This window comes from Cygnus olor, chromosome 19, assembly GCF_009769625.2.
Source record: "Cygnus olor isolate bCygOlo1 chromosome 19, bCygOlo1.pri.v2, whole genome shotgun sequence".
NCBI classification, from domain to species: domain Eukaryota; kingdom Metazoa; phylum Chordata; class Aves; order Anseriformes; family Anatidae; genus Cygnus; species Cygnus olor.
The window spans coordinates 6,356,120-6,379,497 of NC_049187.1; the positions used below are offsets into that span (position 1 = coordinate 6,356,120).

Consider the following 23,378-nt stretch of genomic DNA (forward strand, 5'->3'; position numbering starts at 1 on the left):
CTCTGTATGCACTCTTATCCATGCACTGAGAGCTGTATCTGCCAACCCATGCAAGTAAGACAATTCGTAACATCTGAACTGTGAGTGCTGAGAAAGATTCTGTGCTGGAACACAGAGCTGGGCTGACACTGACTCTAACAGAGTTGGCTTTCGTAACGGGTTTTCACCAGTGCTCTTCAGCCTCCCCTTTTTTCCCAAACAGAACCTGATAACGATGCCTATGTGCGCTGCTCCTCACGCCCCTGCAGTCCTGTCCATCACGAAATGCACTCCAAGCTCTCTAGCAGTCCTCCTCGCTCCAGTCCTGCCAGGCTCGGACCTTCCTATGTGCTCAAGAAAGGTAGTGCAAAGGGGTCAGGGTATGCTGGGAGGCAAAGGGGAGCATGAGGAGGAGGAGGAGGGGTTCAAAGAGGAAAGAAGTATTTCATGATCCTTGATTAACAGTTGTAAGAAGTGCTGATCCCCCTGGAATATCAGTGCTTTATAAAATCATACCAGGCAAAGACTACAGTAAACCTGCAGGTAAAGTCAAGCTCTGTATACAACGGATGTTCTAGTATGCTCTTATAGTGGGGCACGAAATGATTTCCATGTCTATGTCTGCATGCTGTGTTTGTTATTAATAAAAGAGCTACGAAGTCCTAGGCACGAGCTCCGTCCCTTTAGAGGAGTGTGGAGATGTGTAAACGTTTGTCTGCCAGGCTCGCACGTCATAGCATCTGGGTCCAGGAACTGTAAGATGATGTTTTACTGACAGAGAGCTTCTGGGCTCTTAGATGTCTTGGGCTCACAGTAACAGAATTAAGCTGCAAATGTCAATCTGGTGCCGGGAGCATTGTTACCCTTCGGAGTGGAGCCTGGCTTCTGTTGTGTCAAACTGTCCTCTTTGTCCCAAGCAAATTGCAGAACAAAATCTCAACGTTGCGTAGCCAGCAAACACAATGACATGTGCTTATAGCACCGTCCCTACAGCTGTTCAGTAATGCCATTCTGTCCAAAACTGTGCCCCAGCCCCTTGGCTGAGGTCAGCGCAGCTGCAGATGTTCTGGCCTGATGAAAAGCACTCTGTCTCCATGCGTATGTGCATAGGGAAGGAGGTTTGTTATTAAACAAAACTCTGTGTTTGGCCAGTCCCTGCTGTGGAGAGTCTTCTCCAGCACAAGACACCTGGTGAACACCTGGTAAATGCTAGAGGGGAAAAAAGGGACAAAATACACGGACAGGTGAGGGGGAGAGGAAGTCAAGTGTAAAGCTTAGAGCAAAACACCCAAGATCAATCACTTCTTGTCCTGTGTTATTGCGTGTCCGCGTGACTCTGCATGAGACCAGAGACTGGGAAAGAGCTGCTACGTGATGGAGCCTCTTTGTCTCTCTTTCAGCCCAGATGCAAGCTTCCGGGAAAAAGAAGAAAGAACTTCGTTATCGCAGTGTGATTTCTGACATCTTTGATGGCTCCATTCTCAGCCTGGTGCAGTGCCTCACCTGTGACAGAGTGAGTCTCTTGATAGCTGTCAGTCAAAGAGCAGTCTTCTAGCTCGTAGACCTCTTCTTTGGAAATGGAGCTCCTGTTGCCAAATACTGTGGGATGCATTTTGGAGGCCAACTAAAATGCTGATATGTGGGTGGTGGAGGAGGTGTGAGAGACCTGCTGTGCCAAGAAATTGTCTGCCTCCATAGTGGTCTGTTTATCTGTGTCACTTAGTTGGTCTAGCAATATCACATTCACATCACAAAACAGATTCCAGTGCTACAAACATGACAGAAGTCTTCCTGCTGACAGCAGTTTATTCAATAATTAGCCAGAGAGAGTTGCTCTTAGTGCCAGGCCAGGTTTCTAGCCCAGACAAAATCCAAGCATCGATAAAAGGTGATGATGAAAGTCAGGTCCCAGCTCCATTACATGCACAGGAAACCCAGAACTCTTCCTCTTGGATATTTCCAGGTTTCTACAACAGTGGAGACATTCCAGGACCTGTCACTCCCAATCCCAGGGAAGGAGGACCTGGCCAAGCTGCACTCTGCCATCTACCAAAACGTGCCAGCTAAGACAGGGGCATGTGGGGACAACTATGCCTCACAAGGCTGGATTGCTTTCATCATGGAGTATATCCGGAGGTGTGTTCCCTGTGCGGGACCTCTTTCTTCTGGGGTTTGCCCTCCAGTGGCTGGAAGGCAGCTGTCCCTAGCCAGTGGTGCTTACAGCAGAAATGCCAGTTGTAGCCGTTCCTTGGATGAAGACAGTGCGTGGTACCTCACGGGTCTGTTTTGGCCTTTTCACGTAAGCCAGCTGCTGCTGTTCTACTTCTGTCATTCACCTTGAGATCTCGTGTGCAAATGATAATCCCTCAGCTCTGCCTTTAGCTCTGTCTTGCCCTCCAGAGCAAATGAATTACCAGCGTAGTTCTCCAAATTGCTTCCAGTTTGAGCAATCGGAATAGGGTTATCAGCTGGGAGAAATCGTGCTTTCCCTGTGTCATGGGGGTGTGTGATGAGCTTAGGAAGTACAGCTAGAAGAATGCCCATCCACGTGGGGTTTTGTAAGCCAAAGTGTCCAACTATTTTACATGTAACTCTTGATCTCCTCTCCCCTGCAGATTTGTGGTGTCCTGTATCCCTAGCTGGTTTTGGGGTCCCGTTGTGACACTGGAGGATTGTCTTGCTGCCTTTTTTGCAGCAGATGAGTTGAAAGGTGAGTTAGCTTCGGTGGGGTCTGACAGCCAGAAACAAGAAAAACTGCAGCATATTTCACATGCATTTGGGGGGCGGATTAAGTCTGGAAAGCACGCTCTAGTATTTCACTTAGAATCTGACACTACCAATACTTGACAGTTCAGCTTCTCTGAGCAGAAAGGAGTTTTTGCATGTGCTCAAGGGTGATTTTTCATTTTGAATCTGGATGAGACTGTTCTTAGCAAGGAGCAGACATGGCTGTTAGTTGTCTTTAAGTGCCACGGATCTTTATCCTTCTTAGATTCTTTGCTTTCTCCATCCATTCCCTAAGTCCTAGAGGACTTAAACAATTTGCTGTATTCACTTCTGCGTGAATTTTTCTCCTAGTTGATTCCATTCTCTTGCCTACACTTACTGAGGGAAATAGTTATTTGGATCTCTTCTCACCCTTAGAATAGTGTCAGGATCAACTTAATGTGATCTTTCTGCATGAGATGGAAACGTATTCGTATCAGAGTTGTGTGCTCTGAGTAACTGCATAACGGCTTTCTTCTCTTTGTCTACAGGGGACAACATGTACAGTTGTGAACGGTGTAAAAAGTAAGTCTGCTTTACTTGTATTATACCTCTGGAAATTATTTCTTTATACTACTGTTAAACATATTGCTAAATCCTCTGCCGGGACATTTCTTCTGCTGAGTGTCATGTAAAATCTGCCTTGTCTTATACTGAGTTTCTTCTACTGAGTCTTGAGAAGTCACTGACTGCAGGTAGGAAAAGTGCTGGCTTCAGCAGAGAAAAGAAAGGAAGAAGGGTGTGGACAGGGACATGGCTTGGCAGTAATGGAGTTACTGCATTAGAAAGAAGAGGCCTGACAAACTGCTCGTGCCGTGCCTCATTTGGGAGGGATGTTGCAAAAAGCCTGAATTTGTTGCTGCTGAAAGTCAGCATTTGTCTTGGATTTCAAAGTGAGCAAGATGCAGCCAGACAATTGCCTTGCCTTTTGGCATCCCTTTGCTTTAGAGTTCTCTCACAGCTAATTTTCTCTCCCTCAGATTGAGGAATGGAGTAAAGTACTGCAAAGTCCTCCGGCTACCAGAGGTGAGTAAGAGCACCTTGTTTCTTACTTTTCTTTCAGCAGCCGCTGTTTGAGGAGGTAAGGCTGGCTGTAGAACTGAAACATCATTTTGTTTTGGTGGCAAAATCCTGTATCTAGACCAGAAGAGACTTTCCCATTTTAAGCTGATGAGCCAGCAGGATTTGTGGCTAAAAGGAAAAAAAGCTTTGCAAAGATCAGATGCACAGAGGTATGCTGTTGGATTAGAATACCCACAGCAAAACTGCACTTTGGTGTTCTCTGTCTTTGGTCTTTTAGATTCTCTGCATCCACTTGAAACGGTTCCGGCATGAGGTGATGTATTCCTTCAAGATTAACAGTCACGTCTCCTTCCCCTTGGAAGGGCTGGACCTGCGACCTTTCCTAGCCAAGGAGTGTGTCTCCCAGATCACCACCTACGACCTGCTGTCAGTCATCTGCCATCACGGCACAGCAGGCAGTAAGTCCTTCTTCCCGTGAGTATATGGCAGAGGCGAACAGGAACGAGATGAGTATGAGCAAGGCAGAGTGTGTTCTGCCATCCCTCCTCTGGGATAAAGTGCAGTGTAAGGCCTGCTCCTCCATTTCCCAGCCTTGCTCAGCCTCTGCCCTTTGAAAAGTGAACGAGACAGCTTCTGACAGATTCTCTGCAGCTGCTGTGGCCTCACCCATGGGTTGGCCTAGAGGCCCTTTCCAAGGAAGGCAAACCATGGTGACAGTGACAGACTCCCCTGCTCCTGCAAAGCTTGCCTGAACAGGAATTACTATTACTATTATTATTTTGTTCTCTCTCCTATTTCTGCTAGCAGCTAATCCTGTTGTGCTGCTGACCTTATCCCAGGCCTGAGTTCCACCTGCACTCTGAATCTCAGCTGCGTTGTATTTCTTTTTGATGCAGGTGGGCATTACATAGCCTACTGTCAGAACGTGATCAATGGCCAGTGGTACGAGTTTGATGACCAGTATGTCACCGAAGTCCATGAGACCGTGGTACAGAATGCAGAAGCCTATGTCTTGTTCTACAGGTGAGCAGCACCCCAGATGCAGCAGTCCCTTCATGGCTGCAGAATACCTAGAAATATTGGTGGAAAACTAATTCAGGAATTGCTTCATTGCTTCAAAACTGGTTCAGGAATTGCTTCATTTTCTCTTTCTTTCCCTCCTTAAGGAAAAGCAGTGAAGAGGCTGTGCGAGAGCGTCAGAAAGTCGTGTCCCTTGCCAGCATGAAGGAGCACAGTTTACTCCAGTTCTACATTTCTCGAGAATGGCTCAACAAATTCAACACCTTTGCTGAGCCTGGTCCCATCACCAATCACACCTTTCTGTGCTCTCATGGAGGTAAGGCAGTGCTGCTGAACCTGGGAAAAGCAACTTTCAGCTATGCCTTTTTGCTTCCTGATGCATTAACAAATGCAGAAAAAAGGCTTCAGCTGTAGATCTGTTACAGTGCATGCTTCAGTAGGATCTGCTTCATTTGCAGAAGCTCCAGCCCGCTCAGGGAGAGATAAGAAAATTACCCCATTGTCCTGCTGATCAGAGGACCGGAGGAATGGCTAGTGCTGGGAAACAACAGTATTCAGTTCTTTACTTGTTTTTAAAAAACAAACCTGTAGAAAGCACATAAGACAATGTTGATCTGTGTTACCCTATCAGCAAGGTTGTCCTTCAGTGTTTGGAGAATGGAGCGCACACTACTGAAGGGACCTGATACCACGTTTTACTGTTCTCTTACATCCGTCATGCTTGGGAGCCCTTGTGTTTGTGTATCTCCAATTGGAAATGAAGCACTTGATTCGAAATTGAGGCTGTGAATTGAGAAACTTTCAAAATCAATAAACTCTCTAGGGTCTTCCATTAGCAGAGGAAGCAGATTCTGGAATCGGGGAGTTTTCAGTGAGGAAGATCTCCCTTTTTGCTATTTGTGTCTATCCAGCAATAACGAGTTCCCTGGTTAATTCTCCTCCTTGCCTTTCTTTCACAGGGATCCCTCCTAATAAATACCATTACATTGATGACCTGGTTCTGATTCTGCCCCAGAACGTGTGGGAATATCTCTACAACAGGTAAATATTACCATTTCGTTATTTGTCCCAATATATTTTGTTTTATTAGATAGTCTGCTTGGGGTATTCCCATCTCAGGCACTTACTAAGACACAGTGCCTCCCAATGGCACGTTAAAAGCATGCAGTACTTGGTGTGGACTGGCAAAGACTTGTATTTGCTAGAGCCTACTGATCTAAAGCAAAAGGAGCTGTATCAGTGCTTTGTCCCAGAACAATATTGAGACCCTCTCTGTGTTGCATGAAGGCAGCACTCTCCATTCAGAGAATAGCTGCAGATGCACCTCCTTCACCGCTGTCTGGAGTAGTGTAAGAATCTATCTGTGTGGTATTCAGGGCTGGGAAGCACTTCCATTTTCCTGCAGTTCTGCATTCCTCTCCCTCTCTTCCTGTGCTCAGGTTTGGGGGCGGCCCTGCTGTGAACCATCTATACGTGTGCTCCATTTGCCAAGTGGAGATCGAAGCACTTGCCAAACGCAGGAGAATTGAAATCGACACCTTCATCAAGGTTTGTGTGGGAAGGGTCTGGAGGTAATGGCAAAAGGTTGAGGTGGGAAATGGAGATCTGTCACAGACAGTCAGTGGAAAACTGTCGCCCTCATTTTTCAAACATAATCTAGAACATGGTCAGGAGACTCATCTTGGGGTTCCACATAGCTAACACCATAGGGAGGGGCAGCTGGAATACGATAATGCTGTGTGTGACTGTGCAGAGACGTAAAGTTTGAAGCCATCCTAGTCTCTTGCCTGCTCTAGTTAGCAGGAACAGGTTGCAAAGAAGGTGGTGGAATTACAAAGGGTAGTTCTGAAGAATGGAAAGGCTGCCTTACAGTTAATGGAAGGGGCTCCTCCAGATCTCAGCAGTGACTAAATCTTTTCTGCATTTCTCTGTTCTCCTCTGCTCTCCCAGCTGAACAAGGCTTTCCAGGCAGAGGAGTCTCCAAGCGTCATCTACTGTATCAGCATGCAGTGGTTCCGTGAGTGGGAAGCCTTTGTCAAGGGGAAAGATAATGGTAAGGAGCCAGAGACCGCTGGAGACTGGTGGTGGTGAGAGGTAGAATGGAAATAAGTGCATATGCTCTCAGTGAGCGCTGTACCTGACAGGCACGACTTGAGGCTGCATGGAGTCCAGCCACCCAGACTGCCTGCAGGTCCCCCAGGGCAGGGCAGAAATAACAAGAGAACTAGCATGGGAAATAAGCTGAATTGGGTGGCAACAAGGAATGCAGAATGGCTTTAAATGTGTTTATTCTTCTCTTACAGAACCTCCTGGACCAATTGACAACAGCAAGATTGCACTCACAAAAGCCGGTGGCCACGTGCAAGTTAAGCAGGGTAAGGCCTGTCCTTGCCATCTCGTAGTGCTTGTAAAACTTGAGGGAGAGTATTCCACTGGGTCTGTCTGTCTGTAATGAAGCAGGAACAGAACAAGATGGTGTTGCAGAGGAACACAGTTCGCTGCACATCCCTGTGCTGACTGCCCTGAGTGAGCCATCTCGCTTCTCCATTCGCAGCTCCTGCATGACCAGCTTGCTGATGTGATCTGTTAGAGCAAATCCTGCTGTCCTCCATCTCCCGCTGTTGCTGTCCCCCAGATCCTTTCCATCATTTTCCTTTCCCAGTGTTGTATCTGTGATCTTGTGTTGCTCTTGCCTTGTCTTTACTCAACATCTGCTGTGGTCCAGCTTGTGAAATAGCATTGCTTATGCTGTCCTCACTGGACTGCTGGGCTTTCCTGCCAAGCAGATGAAGATTGCATTTGTATCTCGGTTATCTCTCAAAGCAATCGTTTCTGTTCTCCTCCTCCTCTGTAACCTTCATTAGCAAAGGTCTCTGCTTTCCCTGCTTTGTGTTTTGACCACTTTTTGTCCCTCCTAAGACAGCTTAGAGGAGCACTTTTAGTCTCTCTGAGGCAGTGGAGCCCCAGCTGCCTGGGACTGGAGTGTCTGAGCGCATTTCTGTAGGCCCCTTGGGCTGCCAGAGCTCATTCACTGCTGTGCATGAGAGAGGGTCAGGCAGGCCCTGCTGTTGTGGCCTGCTGCTGCTCAGTTCCCTTTGAGGACAGGAAGAAGTGACTGCAGTGGATTCCAAAACTGTCAACTGAACTGCAGTGGAGCCTCGGTGGCTTCCAGCAGCAGGTGGCACTGCAGAGGGCCGGAGGAGACCGCTGCTGCTGCTCTGGTGCAGGGCTGCCACCGGGCGTGGGCTTTGGGTGACTTGGACAGTGCAGCTGCAGGCACCAGGTGTGCCTTGCTTTTGGGAAGACGTCCTCCATGCTGTCACGTACAAGCCTTTCTGTCCGATGGCTGCGTGGAACAAAGCATACTGGCTGCATGTCTGCTTATCTGCATGTCTGCTGTCCTTTTCAGGTGCTGACTATGGGCAGATTTCCGAGGAGACATGGATTTATTTAAGCACACTGTACGGAGGGGGGCCAGAGATTGCTATCAGACAGAACGTGGCCCAGGTCCAAGAACTGGAAAACCTACATGGGGAGCAGAAGATTGAAGCAGAGACCCGGGCTGTGTGATCTGTGCAGGAGGGGGCAGGGAAGGTATGGCACAAATATGTCCGCGTGGGGATGGATGGCTGGGGAACTCTGAGGAGTCAAAACGCTTCCTTTATCTGGTACTTGAGGTGTGTGCAGCTCCCACCACCACTGCTGGGGAAGGCAGGTTTCCTCTGCCATCCTTTCACGGGGCTTTGAATATAGGGGTAGTGCTGGGAAAGACCGGGAGAAATCATTTCTCTGTAATTCATCTTTGCAGCCCCAGTGGGGAAAAAAATGGTGGTGAGACTGCAGCTAACCGTCACTAGGATATGTTTTGACCTGAGCCCTCCCCCTTTTGTTTGCTAACAAGAAATCAGCACTCCCAGCTTGCCCCGAGCAAACTGAATCTCTCTGCTCCTTTGCAGGTTTTGCTTTTGGCACTTTCCTTTTTAACCCAAATGTGTAAAGATAAAATGAAATGTTATTTATGTTTCCAGTGAGCAGTGTTGCAACTAGAGAAACCTGTTTATTTGAAGTTAACTAAAGCCACAAGGTCTCCTTGTAGTTTTGTGCTGATGGTGCACAGCTGTCACAACTTCCTAGTTTTGCTCTTTATCCAATTCCTGCAACTTCAGTTGCAACTCAGAAATTTTGAAATAAGCTGTTTCTTTCTCCCCCAAGCCCTAAAGTCACACCTTCACCATCCTGGCAGACTTTTCTTCTCCTTGTATCTGATGTCATGTGTTCAGCATGTTTTCAGAGAACAAAGCTGGAAGACAAGTTCTCCTGCACACTGGCTTCCCGCTGTACTGTTTCCTCTAAAGCTCCTGGCAGCTCTGTAGATATGGGATGCAGCCTTCCAGGTATTAAACCCACAGGGTTGGGACGTGAGCAGCTTCAACTCAAAGCTGTTTGATGGTTAGATTTCCTTGGAGCAGGATACAGGAGTGCTCTGTTGCAGGCTTTGCGGCTCCTGGTCTGGTTCATAAGCCCAGCCTCTATTCTCAGAAGGACCCTGCTGTAAGCCTAGATCTGTCTCCACAGCTCTCCTGAGAAGCAAAGGGTGTGTGAAGGAGGAGCCCATTTGTTTGCACAGGGCCTGTTCAGATGGGTCAGCCTTGGCTAGGGCAGTAATTCAGAGCTGGGGAAGGTGCCTGGTTGAGCAGGTCCAGGCTGTTGAAGCAGCTTTTTAGGAACGAGCTGCTTTCTGCAAACAAGCCCCCACCTGTGTGCTGTGGTCATTCTAGCTTCTCAATGCAGATGTTACTTGTGTATACAGTGGCTCATTTAATGAACAGAAATAACTAGCTCCCTAATCTACTGCCGCTAATGCAGCCATAGAGTATCTGATAACAGCCAACAGAGAGGCATAAAGACAAAAGAGGCTAAACACTATTTTTCTTAGCAAGGCTATTCTCAAAAGTTCTTCCTTCATCTAAGCCAGCAAGGCAATAGTATAATCTTGTACGCCTTTGCAAATGTTTCAGTGAGCTTTAGTGGAATCAGAGAGAGGCAGAGCTGGCAAGGCAGAGGTGACCTTTCTTGGGCTGAGGACCCAAAGCGTGTACTCATGGTGGTGCTGGAACCCGCATGATTCCACAGCACCAAGTCTGGCCACCCCGTGGTGGTCTGGGGCTCTGAGCTCCCCACATGAAAAGGGAAAGAAAAGGAGGGGGGAAGAGGAAGGCTGCTCTTTGACTCACAGATAAAAGGTGGAGAAGCGTGTAGGAGAGGAGAGTTAGAAAAGAAAAACGTGGCCTTCAGATTTTTTAGACCAAATGTTTGCTGCCAACAGCAAATTCTTCTTTAAAAAGAGTGTCTGTAAATGGTTCAGCATGTTAGTTTTACTATCCTGTTTATTGGATGCTTGTATATATCCAGCCGGGCCCGAGGGGAGGTCAAAGAATGAGCCACTGTTGGGATTTCTCGTTGTTTTAAGCTTTGTTAGCCACTGCAGCCTTCTTTGAAGCTGCTGCAGAGCCTGTAGGGCTGCATGTCTGTGTTGTCTGTGCTGTTTGGAGGATGCTGTACAGATTGTAATAACACTCCCGTGCTTAAGTGTTAAACTCTGTGCTAAAAATGTGTTACAATAAATATATGTGCATTCAACGAGTTACATGACTGCTGCCTGCAGGGCCAGAGGGTCTGACAGTTTCCATGGCACTTACAGTGTTAATGAAAAAAACACAAAAAAACAAGTTTGCTGCTGCCAGGAGGCCTCGCAATAACAGATCCTTCTGAGCAGCAGCGGTAGCCCAGTCCATGAAATCATACTGCACTTGCACCCTCCCCTTCCAGCCTCTATTTACAGAGATTTCCTGTTCATGTTGCTTCATTTGCTGAGTTTCAGCTGACTGTGTCTCCGAAAGCCTGTGTTGTCCAGGAAGCAGGTGCTATCCATGACCATCAGCGTGATGAAAGTAACATGCGAGGGGAGAGGCTGAAGTTCCATGGAGCTGTTCGTAGAGCCTGTGTGGTTTTCTGTCAGCCTTGGGTGGCTGACGATTTCATTACTGATCCAATCCACTTCTCTGATAACACTCGTGTGCATAGCTTTGCTCGTGGGCACAATGCAGGCAGCAGCATTGCTACCGCGTGCCAGGAACTGCTAACTAACAGGCTGGCAAGTTCTGCCCTTGTGAACAACAGGGTTGCTAAAAGAGGTAGGTGATAGGAACGCTGCCCCCAGGGGTGCGGGGCTGGAAGAGGCGGGCGGCTCTCTGCCAGCTTGGCAAATGATACCGCATTAGCTGAAACTTGGAATATCTGAAGAAACAGAGCTGGAGCTGGGTTAATAAGGACACGCAGCTCGTTCTCTAGCAACTTGAAGTCAACCGTCAAAACTTGCATCTAGCAAACAAACCCCGTAACCTCAGCAACTGCAGAACAGTTTGTAGCATTCCAGGAGACGTTAACAAACTACCTCCCCTAGGGATGGATTATATAGTGTCTAGACAAACGGCTCGAGCACTGCACTGGCAAAACCAGAGCAGTACTTTTTGTTATTCTCTATCCATTAAAACACTCAAAAGCTTAGTTCGGCATCTATATTTCATTGGAAATCTGACCTCATTGTTGCTTTTCTCTGCCTCCCATAGTAGGTGTCTAGGGTATTTTCTGAGCACCTCTCAATGCAGCTAGCTCTGTGACTCATTGTCAATGTCAGCCAAATGTTATGGCTGAGCTGTATCAGCTCTTTTTGCAAATCACTTCCTTTTCCCTCTATTTTATCAGGTCTCTTGTTCATTGTAAAAAGAGGAAAGAACTGTTCCTGCATTGGACTGATGGAGCTAGTCTCGCTATTTAGATTATTTGCTCCCTTCCCCAGTCTTCTGCAAGTACTAGGGACTTTGGTTTGCAGGAGTTGCTGTTCTGTTGCCTACTCTCATCCTTAGACTACGGCCTTACAGACGCAGTTTTGAGGCAGCTGAGGCTGTGATAGACAGACGACAAGTACCCTGCAGTGACCTGCACCACACACTTACCTTATGATGCACGTGTCACACCTCAACCCATGCAAAGGAGAAATAAATAGCTCTTCCTTCGGTGATGCAGGGCCACCGTACTGGAGCTTCACCCCACAGCTTATCTTCGTGACCCCTTGCTCACCCGGTCACAGCCTTATTCTGTAGCACATCAGTGCCAGTGGCACACCTCCACCCTCCAGAATGACCAAAGTAAATAGCATTCTGTATTCTGGGACATGTTCAGCGACACATCTGGTGTATATAAAGCTCATTTTATTTTTCTCCTAGTTATTGCTCACCTTGGCTTCAGTTTCCTGCCTTCACTCACTCATTTGGGTGTGCTGTTTCTATTTCAAGTTAGCAATGCTAATTAATACTGCTTAAGATAAATGAAAGCGCCAGACTGACACTCCCTGCTGTTCGTTGTTTCCCCCAAAAATGCAGACATGGAGCACATTATCTCTCTGCCTGGTTTTAATAAATGCTGTTAATAAGTGCTGACAAAGAACAACTGAAATTGTTAAACAAAACAGCAATCTGATCTTAGAGCTCTATATAACTGCTTCAAGTTAGAAGTATCACCTACTATGAGCTGCACAACTGCAAATCCTCATGGTTCCTAGATGAGGCTATTTCCAATGATCTGGGCTAACAGGTGATGAAGAAGCTGTCCAGAAGCTAGTCAACTTTTTGGCTCAGCTAGAGAGAGGAAGAAGAGATTCTTAGATTAATGGTCTCAAGGCAGGGAAGCCTTTTTAGGTCAATCTAGAGCTTAGTTGCAAGGCCAGAGTGTCAGCAGAGCAGCGCTGTGTGCAACATGGCACCACACAGCACCGCCCACAAATCTGGCACACCACTTCGACCCTGCAACCAAGCAGAGGGTAAAGGAGGTGTTGCTTCCCACAGAGTGAGAAAGTTGTGTTACACTTTAATTACCTGCCCTGTTTCTCTGTATTTCCCTGACACCCTGATTTATAGAGCCGTGGCTTTCCTACCGCAGCATTTGAGGGAGCCGAGGGAACCTTCCATCTGCCAGTCAAGGATCGCTTCCTCTTTGGCATAAGCTGTTTCTTTCTCAAAAAAGAAGAAGGGAAATTTGGTCCAGCCACAGTTACTTTGTGTTGTTAATGCTGGACAAAAGACATAAAAGCAAAACTAAGGTTGCCAAAGGAACTTCACGAGTTGTCTGAGTCCTAAACCATGCAATTGTGAGCCCTGTGCTGCTCCCTCCCCACAGCTCGGTGGCCAGAAAAATGTCTGCAGGGAGGGACTGTCTCAGTCCTCTTCGCAGACACCCACCAACTGCTGTGTTCAGCTGCATCCCTTACATTTTTTTCATGATGCCCCCATCCACCTGCTGGCCAGGGAGCCATGTTCCCATCCCCTTCGATAAACCACCTTTCCCCAAACCTGGGCAGAAAGAGCTCAAACAGGAGGCAGCTGTACATGTGCAAATGCTGGAAAGCACAAGCATGGGCTGAGAAACAAAGCAGCACCTGAGCACTCATTTCAGATCTCTCCGGGGCTGTGGTGAGCTCCAGACATTTAAAATGCAACCTTCTAAAGATATTTTTTGTTTCTCTTCTTCTGAAGGAAAATAAATCTCGACTTAAGGCAGCCAGCTCCAGCAAAGTACACGCACAGTACCCACAGCACCTGTGGCCTGGCAGAAGATTTCTTTGGAGCCCCTTCCATCCACTATTGACCAGCCCCTGCATATTAAAAAAGAACTGTAAATATCCTTATCCAGCCTTACAGAAATGTATCTGGTTTTCAGATTATTCAGTGAAGGGAAACAGTACTGTATTTTGTACCTCTGTGTTCCTGAATGCATATACAAGTGCATTATTTGCTAGGGTCACAACGGACTAAGTTTCAGTTTATAAACAATTACTGTCAAAAACATCTGCCAAGCCTTCCAGTTAAACCAAAACATTCACTATGGGCATCACAAGGCACAATTCCGTGTTAGAGGGAATGTTTTCCCCAAGCTTCCAGTTCCTGTGTCCTCCTATTGAAGTAGGAAAGTTTTAAAACAAAAAACAGACAACAAACAAAAAATACCTGCCTTACCCAAGTGCACCAACAACTCCAGCCAGAACAATGCATTTTTTTCCCCTTAAACGACCAAATTAAAAAAACAAGCCCCCCCCCCCCGCCCCTTTTTAACATTCAGTGCCAGCTGCAGAAAGGTAAGGCTTTGATAAAATTGTGTCTCAAAGTGACCTAATAGGGACTAGCTGCGTAGGACAGCCACCCAAAGGTACCGGGCAGAGCCAAATCAATACTCCAAACACCTGCAAATTCTGGTATGAGAAACAGAACCAAAAGCCAAGCGCTGTGAGTAAGGATGTCATCATTCTTGTGAATACAGCAGCTAGACACAAACACTGCGCTGGAACAGGCTGTTTCCGCTTATCCGCTGAAAATTTTACAGCTGGATATGACTACAACATCCATTCCCAGTCAAGGTGAATGCTGAGGAGTATGAGAGCAGCTTAGGGGAGTTTCAGGCTATAAAATTTATATCTGGCTGAAACAATAAGTCACAGCTAAATTCCCATTCTCAACTGGAAATGTTTGTGGCAAGACTGAACGGTCACTGGAGAGCAATGGATATAATGCCTCGACAAATCAGAGAAGCCCCAGCAAAGAGGCAGAGCCTTTTTTATTGGGAAAGAAAAGGAACAAAACCATTTTTCTTCTTCCCTGGAAGATCAAAAGGGTCCAGTGAACTAGATTTCTGGAATTAAATGTTTATTTAAATATGTGGATGACTTTCCTTTCATTGTTACAAGGTCAATATTCGCTTTCAAATGGAAGCACTTTATTTAAGTTGAATTCTGTCTCCAGAAATGAATGGGCAACACCAGAACCTTTTACATTGGCAATGAAATCACAACACTGAGATGCCACCAAAATCTAGAGATCAGTGCTCAAACACACATACACACACATATACAAATAAAAAAAGTGCTCGACATCATCATGTTAAAATAGAATTTGGCTTCTTTTTAGGTCTTTTGACACTTCAGGCAGGAAAAAACAAACAAACAATATGCATCAAACTAAATGAACCTCTGAAAAATACTCAGCATTAAACACAACTTTCCGTATCAGTAAATATGTTTCTTCTCTATTTACAGATGTTAAGAAAGGGCATTAGAGACTTTTGCTGAGGACGATGTGATTTTGTAGGCTGTACAGTCCGCAGTTCTGGGCAGGATTAGTAAATTCAAGCAGAGTTTTTATAAGCCAGTCACATATTTAGTCCTTCAGATTCTGTAAAAGGTAAACTCAACAAAAATTACCCATTCTTTACCCTGAATAAAGGCAGCAGAATAAAGATGTGTAGGCTACAATACGTGACTGTCGCTAATTTTTCTTGTATTTAGTTTTAAGATCCAGGCATTTGGGAACTACTTGCCAAGTTTATAAAAACTCTGTAAACTCTGGCCTTTTCATTAAAACGTTCAAAGAAAACCAGGCAGCTAAAGCTAATGCTCCTTCTAAAGCGCTATTTAGCGACACAGACATTGCAATTGTTCAAATGTTCCACAGAGGCTGACAATAATATACTGTCCACCTAGATTAAATATATAAAAGCAAACTTTTATCTAATTTTTACATAGATGGCACAACAATAGGTGAAAACGAATTCTCCTAGCTGCTGATTCAACAGTGCATTGGACGCGAGAATAAAAATACTGCAGCTAAAATATTTTAAAGATATTCTTGCACGCCTGTTAACTGCTTAACCATTTAGATCCCCTGATAGATGTACGTTGGCTGTGCAATGCAACAAAGCCTTCGCACTGCTGTCATGGACCTCTGGCCAAAGCCACAGGTGCCGAGGCTATCAGAGGCTCGTGGATCTAAGCAGTTAAGGGACTACGGTAGCAGCAATAAGGATGGCAATTCCCTTGGGGATGACCCTTCCGACTCCGGTAACACTGTAGCTGAGGTGTCAGTGCTGGTAGTGCCTGCTCAAGGGTGCAGGCTCCTGAGCCCCTTTAATTAGATTAAAAAACGTAACCTTTTGCTGGTTGATGCTCACAGGTATTAAGCACCATAATACGACAGCTACAGTACTAACTGTAGGACTGAGGGACTTTGTGCTACTGAAAACAAAAATCGGTATCCTGAATGGAGAGAAAGGGACAAAGTCACGAAGACAACATGAAACTAATTCAAAAGTTACTTCATCCTGAGTGGGGAAGACCAAAGCAGTCCCCAACATGGAGAGCACATGATTCCTGGACACATTTCCGTATGCTGACCCCGCATAAAAGCGCAGCAGGCAGCAAAACGCCACGCACACACGTTTGTCTGCAAACTAAACCTGAGAGGTTGCATTTTAGGGTTGCTAGCCAGAGCGGCTTCCATAGCAATTTTCTCAAATTCTGGGGATTTTACAAGAGATGCTGAAGTTCTCTAAGAGCAAGTAGATTTCCCCAAATGATGGGCTGATTTATGGATAAATTAGGCCCTCAGGAGCTATTAGGAGCAACTGACTCTTACAGGGCTTAACCATGTACAAGATTACTGTAATATCCTAGCAACAGTAAAGATGCAGGGGAAACCAACACTTTAATAGTATAGAGGTTTAGAAAGCAATTGACCCCCTTTTTAGCCAGTTTAGGTCCAGATCATGTGGTATTTGGAGATATTAAAGCTTTCTCTCCACTGCATGACATGATACCGTACAGCATCGCTTATTATGCTACTTCTGCTTCAAATAAAACCACGTGGGAACAGGGTGGCTGAGGAGTAAGTCACAATTCCTGTCTGGCTTCTGGGTCGAGGTCCAGTCCATGACAAGGTGGGAGAACGAAATAGAGTGCGGTTTCTTTTTTTCTTCTCTTTTATTTTTCTAAAAAAATTCTGTTACTCAAACATTAACTGATGAGAACGCACAAAGAGGTCATGCAAAAAGAGAAGGCAAGTCTGAAATGCTGAAAAACAAACCAACAAAAGAAAACTGCAAAGAGATTAACGACGAGCCACAAAATAACGTGGCCCTCAGGAAGGTGGGCGCAGGCAAGGCAACAGGGCGAGCATGCAGACCGAAACAAGAGCAAAATGAGGTCTTTGTGACGAGCAAAATGGGGCTTCAAACCAAAACACCAGTGTCTGTGTTCGTGTGTGTGTCTGTGTGTGTGTGAGGAAGAGGAGGGAGAAAGGAAGGGGGAGTAAAGAGGAGAGGGCTGAGAGAACAAGCAGGAAAGCAAGTGTACATACGTGAGCTTGAAGGCTTTCAGGAAACAGTAAGGTCATAGGGATTTAATACTTGGAATGAGCATCAGCCTAGATTTAAAAAAAATAAAGGCTGAAAAGTATTAGTGACCTTTTGGGGAAAGCAGAGTATTGAATAATGCATGTGGATAAAGTTTAATATCTGCAAATTCAGAGTCCAGTCCAGCTGCCGTAACACTGTTCCCAGAGTGGCTTTCCGTGTATATTACACCTCCTTTCCAAGCTACCTGATGAAACTACCCGCAGGATTAGCGCTAAAGGCACCATGTGAAATGCTGATGGACCAGTGCGTACATTCAGATGGACTGAGGGACAAGGGAGGACAGAAGACAGACCAATACATGCTTGGGACTCCCTGGTTACCCTTCGCATCAAAGGGCAGCCAGCGGTTCTGTGACCAGTATTGGGAGCAACTGGGTGGGGGAAGTGTTGGTTATTTTTTATGGAAGGGCTGTGCCAAGCTGGCAGAAGAGCAAGGAAGGTTGGTAAGTTAATCTGAGCCACAAGTAGCATGCCATGAAAAAGAGCAAGCATCTGAATGATACTGGGATGGAGTTTAGGTCTGAATTTTTCAAGTGGGAACTCCAGACAAGACTGGGAGCCTGGCTTTCCGTGGGTGTATTTTAACTGCCTGCAGGGTAAACAGACCATTTTGTTTCTCCTTCTGTGACAAGCTCGCCCCGAGGTTCTTGCACCAGCACAAACACCTTTAGGAATCTAAAACATAAGAAAGACAAAAAGAAAGAGACTGGATTAGAAAGAGACTGGGGAAAAAGGAATCCCTTAAGAGTTGCACTGCCTGCAGGAGGTTAAAGGAAATCCAAGCACCTACCAGGTTACAAAGAGTTAAGAAAAGCTCCTGAACTCAGGCATACATCACCAGCAGTCATCATTCACCCTCAGCCCTTCCCTCCAGGAAGCATCACTGGATCGCTGCTCCCCTCTGGGAGGAGGATGTAAATTCCTGGAGCAGGACCCTGCCAGCACTTTCTCAGTGCAACAGTAGAGAAAACAAACAGCTTTTTCCTTTTCGATCTGCACAAAGTGCTGGAGCTGATCAAGTGATAGCTCCAAAGACCATGACTGATACTGAAGAGCGGCATGAAGCTAAAACACAAAGATAAAGAATTTCGCAGATGAGACCAGACTAGCTATCCTTTACACAACACAGGCTGTGAAGATCCTTCATTCCTAAGGGAAGCCAAGTAAGAAGCAGGTGTGCTCTTAGCTTCTAAACTCACGTTCTGTCACATTCCTGTAGCCACCCACAGACTGCTGGCTGAGGGTAAGTTTTCTCTGTGGTCAAATAAAGCTACAATCCAGAAGTTTGATTTGGCTGAAGAGGCTGCTGTATCAAAGGGAATATAGGATGAGTCCAAACTTCCCTGACACTTGGGAGAAGGTTGGAACCTTCAGATCTCCTTTGCACCCACTTCCATAACAATAACAAAAGAAAAAACTCCAAATGATAGCACAAAAACTGTTTTCACAGATTCACAACAAAATATTCTTCCTGAAAAAGAACTGCATTTATACTTAGCGTTTCTCTGTGCGGGAAGCAAGTGAAAAGCAGCTCTGGACCATTTCTTTGCCATTAATAAAGTAAAATGAATAGCCATTAATAAACTCACAGGAATGAGAAAATATAATGTTTATTAGAAGAAGACACCACGGTACATCAAGCTATAAAGAGATTCCTGACAGATGATGATTCTTTAAAAAATAAGAATAGAAATGGAACAACCACACTGGCCAGATTTAACAAACTTTAACACAAAACAAAAGTTTCTATGCAGTTCCAACCAGATGCAGGCAGCTGAGTAGCCAAAAAGGCTTATCAACATAAGGACTGAATAGTTATCAAAACAACAGCTAGGTTAAGCAGAACAACCTATAAAACCATTTATATTTATATATTTATATAAAAGGATAAAACCAATTCAAATTCAAGTAACTTTAGTTTTTTAAGTTATGTTATATACATTTTTTTTTATATACTGGGAGAACTAAGGACAAGTATTTAACAAAAGGATTTTAAAAAAAGACACAGTCCAGTTCATAATTAATTACCATTTCCTAAATAATTTGGCAAGCATTAAATAATCAGATATATCCTAGATAAAAAGTGCATCAGCATGGTTAACTTTCACCTATTTATTTATATAAGTCAAGGCTCTGCATAATGGTTAGAGCAAGCAAACAGCAGAGCCACAATGCTGTAAGGGATTTATTTATATAACTGGGGGGGTGGGGAGGTAAACAGGAGCAGACCCACAGTGGCAAAGGAACTGAAATGCTAATCAGCCCAGGGCTCCAAAGTTGTTTCTCCTTGTTGCTGTTCTCCCCCCACAGAAGTTTAATTTCACACAACAGTCTGTTCACTGCACATCAGCCCAAGCAGCCAGTCCTTCTGGTGAGAGCACACAGCATTTTTGCTCGGTGCAATGCAGAGTTTACAGAACAACAGTTACTTCATGCAAGTTCTTGTGTGTATCACATTTTATTTCACAACATCCCTCAGCGAAAGGAAGCTTCGTTCCCAAGCAGATTACGAGGTACCATATTTAATAACACAGTATGGTCAGTCTTGAGTGAAAAGGTCCAACTACTTCCAGTATTCATCAGTTGTCAGCACCAGACACCTGACAGGTAAAAGCCCTGCAAGAAGCTACACCAATGCGTGCACAGAGGAATTGTGTTCCTCATCCCCCTAGCAGTTAGAGGTTGGCACAAGTCCCAGAATGTGAGCTTACAGCCAAGAGATCCAGTTCTTAGTCTGCACGTTTTTTAGCATTTATAATAATTTCCTGCATGCATCACAAGGAGAATGAACCGTGTTGGCTCTCCTTTATGTTAGGAAGGACAACAATGCTGTTTACAACTGAATTGGTACAATCAGGCCAGTACTTTTATTGGCAGTGATGCACATTTAAATTTCAAGGAGAACTTATACATGCATCAGCCGAGGAAACTGTACCTAACGGAGTCTTTCAGTGATGGAGATATGACTTGTGCATTCATCTCTTCTAAAAGAAAACCTTCTGAAATAGATCTCTTAAAACAATCGTAGCAGCAAACCAGTAGGGTAAAAGGTGAACAGGCCTATGCAAACCTACTCAGAGATTTTCTGAAGTGATTTGTACACATCTGAAAAAAAAAAAAGGCAAAACAAGATAGACATTACCGTTCTTTTTCAATAGGGTTTGCTACCAGCCTCTGACTGGAGGTATTGTAAACTTTACAGGCAGCCCTCATAAAAGTATTTGCAGAAACACATCGCCCTAGCCTGGCTCGCGTGAGGACTGCGGTCAGAAGAGTGGCTGCAGCACATGACTTACCTGTCCCATCCATCTCAGGTGCTCTAGCACTAGAGCCCTGACAACACAGCTTTCAGCTAACCAAAAAAGCACACCAGCTGCTGAGTGGCCTTTCACAGTGCATTTACCAACCCCATTCTCAGGAACCTGCAGCTCATGACAGGCAAAACCTCGTCGTGCAGGCAGGCCTGCAATACTATCGATTCTGCTGGCTGGAAGAGTCATGAACGTGCTCAGTTGGTGGAAATGCTCTTACGCTTCACACAACTGCATTTAGAGGTACCAGCTGCTCGAGCATCTTTTCAAAAGCAGGAAAGAATTACCAAAGTTTATAAATGCTTTAGCACTTACAGTGACATTTTCAGGAAAGTTGTAGTTCCCATTTTAAGTATGCAAGGACTGAATAAGTCACTTCTACTAATGTATTAATATCAAATGAGAAATATTCAACTTGCAATAAGGTTTCACTTTTAAACGCAGCAGCATCTCCCACAAATCTTTATACTGCTACTGTGACATTTTATGGGAATTTAAATTTTAGCTTTCCTTTTTCATCAGAGATTTGAGAAAAAAGATGTAAATATTATAGTTAATTTACATCAGATATTCACACATACGGTTGATTTTGTTCTTAAAGTCCAGCAAAATTAATGGAAAAACTTAAGGGATCTGTAATGCCCCCAATGTTGCTACAGAAGTGGCTGCAACTGTAGCAGCACTCACCTACCCCCAGCACAGACTGCCTGTTTCAGACCATTCAGCTTCATGTTGTAATTTGCATTATACTATTAATAGACTAATATTATCTTCTGGCTGGTATCGTAATGCTCCTGCAATATTCTTTTTTCAGGAGAGTAAGTTAAAGGAAACTTTCGCTGCTTCAGTTAACAGGACTGTGCCAGAATTTCTCACCCTACCCAGAGACATGCTTTGTTTCATTTCCTATCCTTCCTATCCAACCCGCTGCTCTGCTCATAAATAGGCGATTTGCTGTACCCGTCCTCTGATGTGAACTACACTGTGTATCTTGGGCAGGAGAGCCACGCTTGTTCCTTAAGACAGATTTAAATGCCATAGTAGCTTAGCTGTTTCAAGCAGCCTACTCTGCTGAAAAACAAATTTTTCCAGCAGAATGATCATGTTGCTTTCAACTACTGCCATACACAGAGCAGGCAATCTCCAAAGGAGAGACACAGAATTATAAGAAGGGGTCTCTCATTCTGTGCTGTCTTGTTCTGAACATGAAGGAAAACGTACGATCCACATCCGTCTTTCAAAGGTTAACAAAAGCAGACAGAGGGACGCTGAGCCTTCTGCGCTCTTTTGCATCTCAACTGACTCTGTATTTGCCAACACAAACATAAAACTACTGTATGATGGCAAAATAAAAGAAGACCCCAGACATTCATCTGCAGCAGACAAGGCACCGCGCTGTTTAATACTGAATCCAGGAACGGCAAACTAATCAAGTTATAGTGCTTGTTGTTTACAGAGAGCGCTCTACTCTCTCCCTACTGTCTGCAATCCCCTGTAAGAATGGTTCAACTTTCTTTTAAATTGGATGAGGCACCTTGCTTCACACCCAGAACTTCAAGGGCTAGGAAACACAATAATCTGAAGGATTAAATGACTAAAAAATAACTGTTTTGGAACAAATGTCCTGTTTTGGAACAGGATTAAAATAATTTCTGTGTATTATATTACCAGGTGTTTACATGTTAGCATGTGTTCTAGCCAGTATTTCCCTGTATGCTCTGCTTGCTTACACAACACATCTATTTATGAGGAGTCAAAAGCAAAAAAGGAAACAGAAGATAGCCCAGTCTAAACTCAGCATGCCTCCACTGATTGTGTGAGCAAAAGATGAAGCCATTTCTTACGGGTCATCTGAAATAGCCATATTTCATCTGAAATAGCAAATACATCCAAAAAACCATTTTCTGAAATGTACCAAGATGGAAAAGAATAGAGTATCTTCCTTAATGTCAAGGATTTAAGGATGACAGAGTGCCGTGTAGACACCTGGCAAGATCTCTCCTTCCTCTTCCAAGGACACTAACTAAATGATGAACAGGTTTCAATTCAAAAGGTCCACAGAACTCATTAGGCTCTGAAAAGCTACAACACTGAGATACAAAACAGCAGCTAAATATTTCCTATGTAACAGTTCACTGAACCAGTTTGGAACAATTGACTTGTGAATACGTCTGAGGTGCCCCCTCGATATCTAAGGAAAGCCGATAATCATTCCAAATGGCTCTGTTTCCTGCACTAAGTTGGGTGTGCGATGGCAGTGACAGTTGAATAAGCACCTACTAGGAAAGGCTGCATTTTCCCTCTACCACACTATCCTCCTCTGATCCATAAAAAGCATGTTTTGCGTACAGCACACAGTATTAGTCCATGTACAAAATAATGCACTTGGTGGCATTGTACAGACTTTTAAAAGGCTCTATCTGCAACACAGAGCAGTTGCAGGGTTGGGTATCTCTGTGAAAGCAAATAATAATAATAGTATTAAATATAAGTCATAGCACCTTTGGCATTTTTGTCCAAATAGACTTCAACATACGACGTAGGGACGTAGCCCTCCTCATCTTCATTCCTTCGGATTCGCGTCCACCCGTCACCTTTGTCTTCTTCTATTACATAGAGCATTTCTCCTTCTGCTACAGAAATTGTTCCTTCATTCTGACCTGAAAAACACAATAACATGGATTTTAGGCTACCCTGTGCAATGGGGATCACAGATGGAGTGGGAGATGCTTATGGCATGTCGGGACAGGGTGCTGACACCTTTGTTGTGTCACTGCAGCATGAACACGAATACATGATTCTGGAGCCAAGAAAGCACGCTCAAACAACCAGAGAAATGTGATCCTAACATTAGGGTTGCTATAGGAAATTCTACTACCACCACCAGAGAGAAAACACCCATGAGCCTCACAAAATTTCTTGTAACTAATGTCCAGCTTTTACTACTGCTCTATTGGAAAGCAGTGATCACAGGCCAGAGCAT

At 44.9% G+C, this 23,378-nt stretch overlaps 2 protein-coding genes across 48 annotated transcripts in view; one reads left to right on the plus strand and one right to left on the minus strand.

The window, feature by feature from the left end:
• USP20 (ubiquitin specific peptidase 20) overlaps positions 1 to 16,976 on the plus strand; it is a 26,859-nt gene extending 9,883 nt beyond the window's left edge. For 2 of the 3 annotated variants that reach the window (XM_040531503.1, XM_040531501.1), the window contains exons 11-24: positions 203 to 340; positions 1,380 to 1,492; positions 1,943 to 2,115; positions 2,595 to 2,689; positions 3,237 to 3,270; positions 3,726 to 3,771; positions 4,046 to 4,226; positions 4,665 to 4,791; positions 4,935 to 5,104; positions 5,748 to 5,829; positions 6,228 to 6,336; positions 6,739 to 6,841; positions 7,092 to 7,163; positions 8,198 to 10,428. In XM_040531503.1, the coding sequence (XP_040387437.1) occupies positions 203 to 340; positions 1,380 to 1,492; positions 1,943 to 2,115; positions 2,595 to 2,689; positions 3,237 to 3,270; positions 3,726 to 3,771; positions 4,046 to 4,226; positions 4,665 to 4,791; positions 4,935 to 5,104; positions 5,748 to 5,829; positions 6,228 to 6,336; positions 6,739 to 6,841; positions 7,092 to 7,163; positions 8,198 to 8,358 (1,604 nt within the window). In that variant the 3' untranslated portion in view covers positions 8,359 to 10,428. Of the gene's footprint in view, positions 1 to 202; positions 341 to 1,379; positions 1,493 to 1,942; positions 2,116 to 2,594; positions 2,690 to 3,236; positions 3,271 to 3,725; positions 3,772 to 4,045; positions 4,227 to 4,664; positions 4,792 to 4,934; positions 5,105 to 5,747; positions 5,830 to 6,227; positions 6,337 to 6,738; positions 6,842 to 7,091; positions 7,164 to 8,197; positions 10,429 to 13,379 lie in introns of those variants that run through there. The other variant, XM_040531502.1, reaches the window with a different exon arrangement.
• The window catches only part of FNBP1 (formin binding protein 1), a 99,863-nt gene continuing 88,539 nt past the window's right edge, over positions 12,055 to 23,378 (minus strand). For 29 of the 45 annotated variants that reach the window (XM_040531549.1, XM_040531523.1, XM_040531519.1 and 26 more), the window contains 2 exons: positions 22,897 to 23,055; positions 18,680 to 20,189 (listed from right to left, as the gene is read on the minus strand). In XM_040531549.1, coding sequence (XP_040387483.1) covers positions 20,155 to 20,189; positions 22,897 to 23,055 — 194 coding nt within the window. In that variant the 3' untranslated portion in view covers positions 18,680 to 20,154. The other 16 variants (XM_040531528.1, XM_040531551.1, XM_040531540.1 and 13 more) reach the window with 4 other exon arrangements.